Source organism: Bombyx mandarina, chromosome 09 (genome assembly GCF_030267445.1).
Source record: "Bombyx mandarina strain Sakado chromosome 09, ASM3026744v2".
In the NCBI taxonomy this organism is placed as follows: Eukaryota; Metazoa; Arthropoda; class Insecta; order Lepidoptera; family Bombycidae; genus Bombyx; species Bombyx mandarina.
Genome location: NC_143216.1, coordinates 14186016 through 14193585, shown reverse-complemented (window position 1 = coordinate 14193585; position 7570 = coordinate 14186016). Strand labels below are relative to the sequence as shown.

At 37.0% G+C, this 7570-nt stretch overlaps 1 protein-coding gene across 1 annotated transcript; it reads left to right on the top strand.

Moving 5' to 3' along the window:
• The first annotated feature begins 438 nt into the window (after positions 1-438).
• On the top strand, positions 439-7448 carry Cdc5 (cell division cycle protein 21). The gene is made up of 12 exons (XM_028170087.2): positions 439-669; positions 755-1020; positions 1541-1671; positions 2253-2412; positions 2626-2794; positions 2982-3116; positions 4231-4385; positions 4568-4726; positions 4807-5147; positions 5298-5489; positions 6059-6264; positions 6537-7448. The coding sequence occupies exons 1-12, from the start codon at positions 625-627 to the stop codon at positions 6987-6989; spliced, it is 2412 nt and encodes an 803-aa protein (XP_028025888.2). The 5' UTR covers positions 439-624; the 3' UTR covers positions 6990-7448.
• The last annotated feature ends 122 nt before the right edge of the window (positions 7449-7570 follow it).

Sequence of the window (7570 nt, the reverse complement as noted above, 5' to 3'; positions counted from 1 at the left end):
CGGTTATTTTAATTTTTACTAGTTTCACTTCTACCGTGTCACACGTAAGGTGTGTGACATGCACACACACATTTTTTTCTTCTGGTTTTTCTAATGATGGTTTTTTTTATTTTTTATTGCTTAGATGGGTGGACGATCTCACAGCCCACCTGGTGTTAAGTGGTTACTGGAGCCCATAGACATCCACAACGTAAATGCGCCACCCACCTTGAGATACAAGTTCTAAGGTCTCGAGTATAGTTACAACGGCTGCCCAACCCTTCAAACCGAAACGCATTACTGCTATGTTACGTTAGGTCATAAAAAAATATATATATATATATATATTTAAATTTTTATTTTACCTATATCTTGTGTATGTATTGTCTATGGATTAAAGACTATATGGCCTTAGATCCCCTTGCCTTTCCTAATAAGGAAAATTTGTACCAAAAAAATATGTCTCTGAATTATAGATATAGAACTCTATAGGTAGTTTTCATTGATCTAAGCATAAAATAAATCTCATTTATTAAATTTTCGCTAAATGGAGACGTTTTATTGAAAATTATTGCATATTGAATTAGTAGTTATTCAAATTTAATTGATTTCATTTATTTATAAGCTGAATAAACACTATCCAACATGCCTCGGATTATGATAAAAGGTGGCGTTTGGCGCAACACCGAGGTTTGTTATTTTACTATTTTGTATTCTTTATTAAGAAAGTATCTTATGATTCCTTAATACTTATGTTATTTGTATGTCACTTTAGGATGAAATCCTTAAAGCGGCTGTAATGAAATATGGGAAAAATCAGTGGTCTCGTATAGCTTCGTTGCTCCATCGTAAATCTGCAAAACAATGTAAAGCCCGTTGGTACGAGTGGTTAGATCCAAGTATAAAGAAAACAGAATGGTCCCGAGAAGAGGACGAGAAGCTGTTGCACTTGGCCAAATTGATGCCAACTCAGTGGAGGACCATTGCTCCTATCATCGGACGTACTGCTGCACAATGTTTGGAAAGATACGAATATTTGTTGTAAGTAATTAATTATCTTGTTAAGTTTGAGTTCCTTGTATCTAATAAAACAGAGTTAAGTAGTTAGGTTTGGTTTCAATCACTCAAATAGGTATCTGAAAAAGTTGCTTTGGTGTTAGCATCAATATTTATTAACACTAAACAAATCAGGCAACAGTAAGCAATATAAGAGATAGATAGTATAGAACTAGAGATCTGAATTGACCATCTTGAGGTTTGTGTGATGATGAAATACAATTATTTTAATGTTCTAAATAGACAGATGGGGTTCATAGACATCATAATGTGAATGTGGCTACCATAAAGCTTTAGAAATAATGTGGAAATCAATTGGCTATCCTGATTTTCAAGTTTAAAGTATTCTTCTTTCAAGCATATTTTCCAGTTTAAAAATGCTGGATCTTCGACAAATGGAACAGAAATGCAACAAAAACACAGGTTCACAACACAATCTGTCAGACCACAGATGCTTATCTATGAATATTATAAAATTCTGTAAACTCCTTTAACTCTCATCTAGAGACCAAGCCCAAAAGAAAGAGGAAGGTGAGGACATGGGTGATGATCCACGTAAGCTGAAGCCTGGTGAGATTGATCCTAATCCAGAAACAAAACCTGCTAGACCTGATCCAAAAGATATGGATGAAGATGGTAAGCAAATCATATTTGAAAAATCATTTAGTCTTTTAGTTAAGAATTCAGTTAATAATGTGAATTTAGGTTAGAGTTCACTGTATAGTTTAGTATATTTTTTCATAATTGAAAACACAGAATGTAAAAAGAACCATTAGCTCTTAAAAATGAAGACAATTTAGTGATAGTTACGAATTCCAAGTACGTTGATGATGCACTTCATGCTGATTTCAACAACAGCAACAGCAACAAGTTTTTACATCCTCCCATAATTGATATACTCATTTTAGCTATATATCTTTAAGAATGTATGTGCGAACAACATTAGAAGTTTACACGTGGTGTGTTTCATTTTTGTGTCACAATGATCTTTTGCCTTCAAATTTATAAAACTGAAGAATAGATAAAAATTATTGTTGATTACGATATAATTTTGGTTTTAAGAGTGATACTTTTACGCCAGCTAGAGTGGCCATTTAGAAAATGTACACTATAGACTTTGAGGATAGAGAATGAGTAGTGTACATGTATTTCACAGCCAGAGTTTAGAATTGTTTTGTTTCATGATTTTTGATTATAATTTTATTCTTGATAACTAGAATTGGAGATGCTCTCAGAAGCTCGTGCACGTTTAGCTAACACTCAAGGTAAGAAAGCTAAAAGGAAGGCTCGTGAAAAGCAATTAGAAGAGGCTCGTCGTCTTGCTGCACTACAGAAACGAAGGGAACTCAGTGCTGCTGGGATAGCTGTACCATTAAGGTTTAAAAACAAAATAAGTTATATGTATATGAAATAGACAAAAAAAAGTGAATATTTTACATTCAATTGGTCGTGTAAAATTGAGTACCATTTTTATATTTTTTAAGATTGTCTTTGCATAGGCGGATGAACAAGCTGATAGCCTACTTGCTGTTATTATTATTATTATTTATAATAATATTATTATTAATATAATGCTTCATTGTTCCCCAGGCGTAAAAAAAAACGTGGCGTTGATTATAATGCTGAGATACCATTTGAAAAGAGACCAGCCTCTGGTTTCTATGACACTTCGACTGAAGTAGTTGATCCCATGGCTCCTGATTTCTCAAGACTCCGACAACAACACCTTGATGGTGAACTACATTCTGAGAAAGAGGAGGTTGGTTACATGTACTTAATTTATACTTAAAGTTGTTAAGTTAGGGAAGTAAGGAAAGTAGGGAATATGAGATGCTTCTTCTATCTACATTTTTTTTATATTCATGTATATTTTTTCTTTTTCTATTCTGTGGTTAAAAATAATAAAGATTTTATTTTATTACAATATTTTATTCTAATATTTTTAGAGAGAACGTCGCAAGGATAAGCAAAAGTTAAAACAACGCAAGGAAAATGATGTGCCACAAGCCATGCTACAAGGTGATGCTCCGGCAAGAAAACGCAGCAAACTTGTGCTGCCAGAGCCACAAGTTACTGATCAAGTATGTTATTTTTTAATTCAATCTATCAAAGGTGATCTACTGTGATCATTGATAGATCAAATATCAAAAACTTTAGATAACTGTTGAAAATTAAAATCTTCTTCTTCTTTTAGATAATTTGGCTCCAACGCCTTTGGCATTGATTTTGCCAATGTCAAAGTATTTACAAAAATGACAGGTGCTTAGAGAGGGAAAAAATTACTAAATCTAAATACAAGTAAATTTGGTCGGTTTTTCCATACGCGAATCTGTGGTTTTAAGAACAGCACAAACAAATATATGTTAGACTAACTACTTTAGAGATAAATATTATTAGCAGATAAAAATTTACACAGAATATTTACATGTTTAGAATAGACTAAAGTTAATAAACAATTAATATTAATAGGTCGGGGAATGTCATTGGGAAGGATATCATAAAGAGGGGATACGATATTGGGGCAGTCGAAGAAAATGTGATCCAGGGTACCCTCATCTAATCCACACTCACAAAGAGAATGGTCACGGACTCTAATTTTGGCAAGAAAAACAGGGGAGCAAACATGGCCAAGTCTAAGACGGATTATAGCTGAGACAATTTTTTTAGGAAGATGGCAGTGGGAGGAAAACCAAGGCTTAGAGGGCAGGGTCGGTTGCAAGTTACCATAATGCTTACCTACTGACTGACGAGAAATCTGCCAGCTGAAAATTAAAATATTGAAGAGAAATCAAAATTATAAGTTTTTACAATAGCATTGTGTATCACCAGAGCTAATCATCACTAGATTTTTCCTTCTTTTTTTTTATTGCTTAGATATGTGGACGAGCTCACAGCCCACCTGGTGTTAAGTGGTTACTGGAGCCCATAGACATCTACAATGTAAATGCGTCACCCACCTTGAGATATAAGTTTTAAGGTCTCAGAATAGTTACAACGGCCCCACCCTTCAAACCGAAAGGCATTACTGCTTCACGGCAGAAATAGGCGGGGCGATGGTACCTACCCGTGCGAACTCACAAGAGGTCCTACCACCAGTAAATATTTTATTTGTTACCCACGATTTCTGTTACCAAGATGTTATTATACGATAATTAAAATATGTAATTACATAACGAACATGATGTTGTGACGTAGGAGCTGCAGCAGGTGGTAAAGTTGGGGCGTGCTTCGGAGGCGGCTCGCGAAGCCGCGTCGGGCGGTGCGGTGGCCGCTACCGACGCTTTGGTCGCGCAGTACGCGCTCACACCCGCGCCCGCCACTGCTCTGCGCACGCCAGCACAACATGACAGGTACAGAACGACCGACCACTCTACATATCGAAGCTTGAAAGGCAAACGTGACTAAGCGATAATACCCGCGCGGACTCACAAGAGGTGCTACCACCAGTCCTACCATCAAATACATGAAATAAAATTATTTTTGATATTAATTATGCTGTTATAACTTACTAAGAAAAACATTTTAATTACAGAATATTAATGGAAGCACAGAATGTAATGGCACTAACTCATGTGGACACCCCATTGAAAGGAGGCTTGAACACTCCATTACATGAGAGTGATTTTTCTGGGGCACTACCTCAAAATCAAGTTGTGGCCACACCTAACACTGTTCTTGCTACACCATTCAGGTATTTTTGCATCAAAAGTTTAAATACTGTCCACATTGTTCAGTAGATAGATAGATATTGAAATCATTATTTTGTTTCAGATCATCTCGCAGTGAAGTGTCCACACCTGGCAGTTTTAACACTCCGGGACATGGCAATAGTCAGCTTGGGCTGACCCCAGGCTTGCGAGATAAACTTAATATCAACCCTGAAGACAGAGTGAATGGTGGTGACACTCCTCAAATTTCCCATCAACTTCAAAAACAAGCAAAAACATCAGTCAGAAACGCTTTGCAATCTCTGCCTGTTCCGAGAAATGATTACGAAATCGTGGTGCCGGAGCAAGAGGCTGGTGAAGATAAGGACGATTCGGCCACAGTCGTTTCCGTGGAGGACCAAGCTGATGCTGATGCTAGATACGCTAAGGAACAAGAAGAAAAACGTGAGTTTTCGCCTGTATCTTTGGAAAGTTTTTTGCAAGGATTTTTACTAATCATCATAAGCTACGTTTCAAAAGTACTCGTCGTTTGAACTTCATTGAACTTAAGAATCGCTACGACCAACTCGGTTTGATTATACTGTCGTATGGCAGGCGCGGCCGAGTTGTCGCGTCGCTCGCTGGCGGTGCAGCGCGGCGCGGCGCGTCCCGCCGACGTCAACGTGTCGGTGCTGCGCGGTGCCGCCTCGCTGTCCGCCCTCACGCCGCTGCAGCACGCCGAGGAACTGCTCAAAGCCGAGATGGTCACCATGCTGCACTACGATGCCCTCAGGGACCCGCCCGAAGGTTTCTTATTTCCCACATTCACACACTTGATTGCCTCGGTAGTGGTTACAGACTTTTTTTGATTGCCCTTGTTGGCAGACGAGCATACGGCCCACCTGATGGTGAGTGGATACCGTCGCCCGTGGCTTTCAGCAATACCGGGGGCAAAGCCAAGCCGCTGCCTACCGGCTATTGTACCGCGATCACCAGTCTGGCGGCCGTAGCTTTTACTAATATAACTTTGCTCGACGTTTTGAATGTTGGAGCTACAGTATGAACCGTGCTCTCAACATACCTTGTTAGCATCAGTATTTTACAAAGACAGAGTGACACAATCAAAAAAGCTTTAAGTTGGTTTCGGTAAGCTCTGAAAATTTTATCCATTTACTACCCTATGTGGCAAGAATTGATTGAGAATATTGCTACGATATGATTAATAATTCGATTTCGTGAAGACATAAACATTTAAATTTTAATATGCGGTAATTCTGTAGCATCGCGTAACCTAACAAAGGTACTAAAATACAGGAATCAAAATTCACCTTAAGAGTATGAAGACATTCAAATATTAATGGAATTATGTTTTTCAGGTGTAGATAAAAAGCGTGCTATTCAACTACAAGCATCCCATTTAGCATACTTAGAACAGCATCCGTATGAAGAGTTTGCTGACGAAGAATTAGCTGCCGCTAAAGAAGCACTGAAGAAAGAAATGGAAGTGGTGAAAGCGGGCATGAGTCATGGAGACCTTAGTATAGACGCGTACACTCAAGTCTGGGAGGAATGTTTAGCACAGGTATGAGAATCATAGTATTCTTTTTCTTACCCTTTTCTCACAATATTTTAATGCTACCAATTTTTTTTTTAGTGGCTGTCTAAAACAAAGCACCTATTCTTTGGAAGTGTTATGTTACTAAATATAATGTGAAGTGGTGGTACCGAGATGAAAATGCTTATAATGTTAAATCTATATATAATTTTCCAATAATCCTTTTTACTAACTGAACCGTAGGATTAAAGAAATCAATCAATTAGCACATTACAGTAATTACACACATTTTCCTATAGGTACTTTTTCTACCCGGTCAACATCGTTACACGCGTGCTAATTTGGCAAGCAAGAAGGATCGTTTAGAATCTGCTGAGAAAAGATTAGAGCAGAATAGAAATCACATGGCGAAGGAAGCAAAAAAATGTTCAAAAATGGAAAAGAAACTTCGTGTGCTAACAGGAGGTTACCAGAGTCGTGCCGCAGCTCTCATAAAACAGTTTCAAGAATTACAAGATCAAATAGAACAAGCTAATTTAGAATTATCGACCTTTAAATTCTTGGCTGAACAGGAGAAAGCGGCCATTCCACGTAGAATAGAATCGTTGACCGAAGACGTCAGCCGACAGACTGAACGCGAGAAGCTTTTGCAAAAGCGATACTCGGAACTACAGGCCGAGGTAGAAAACATGCAGAAAGGGAAGAAAAGTCAAGTTTCCGAAAATGTTAATTCTCAAAAAACGACTGCATAAAAATGTTCTTGTAAATATTAAAATGGAGTAATGACGCACTAAGTTAAGGAAGATATTATCGTTTGTCCGCAAAATTGTTTCTCATACATTTGAAGCTGCAGTTAAAAGTTTTACCTCTGTATCGACGTATCTGATATTTAGTGCTTATGAATTAATAATAAAAAACTAAACAGTGGATCAAGACTATCCGTAGTATAGTAAATGAGAACTTTTCTATTAGAAGATGAGTAACAATAATAAACACTGGAATAATAGGTAGTAGGATTATAACAAAAATATGTAATAAATATCAGGTTTCCATTATAGTTTTTTAAACCTCATTTTTAATGGTTCGACAACACATGTTTACCAGTGTGCGTGTTTATTTTCGCATTAGATCATTAGTCACATTATAATTTAAAAAAAAAACAACGATTATATCTACACAATAAGGTCAGAATAAATCATAAATAAGTAGTATTTTTTTGTTTCATTGTAGTTAAATCCATTAGAATGTTAAAGATTTAGTTTATATACTATTTATATAGTGGATATAAGAACTCCATACTTTAGATTATTGACATTGCGGAAATTTACCAACA

Bases quoted from the DNA above. Each gene is read 5' to 3' on its own strand.
- Cdc5 (XM_028170087.2), top strand. From the start codon at position 625: ATGCCTCGGATTATGATAAAAGGTGGCGTTTGGCGCAACACCGAG. The intron at 670-754 runs GTTTGTTATTTT...ATGTCACTTTAG, and splicing joins GCGTTTGGCGCAACACCGAG to GATGAAATCCTTAAAGCGGC. The intron at 1,672-2,252 runs GTAAGCAAATCA...CTTGATAACTAG, and splicing joins AAAAGATATGGATGAAGATG to AATTGGAGATGCTCTCAGAA.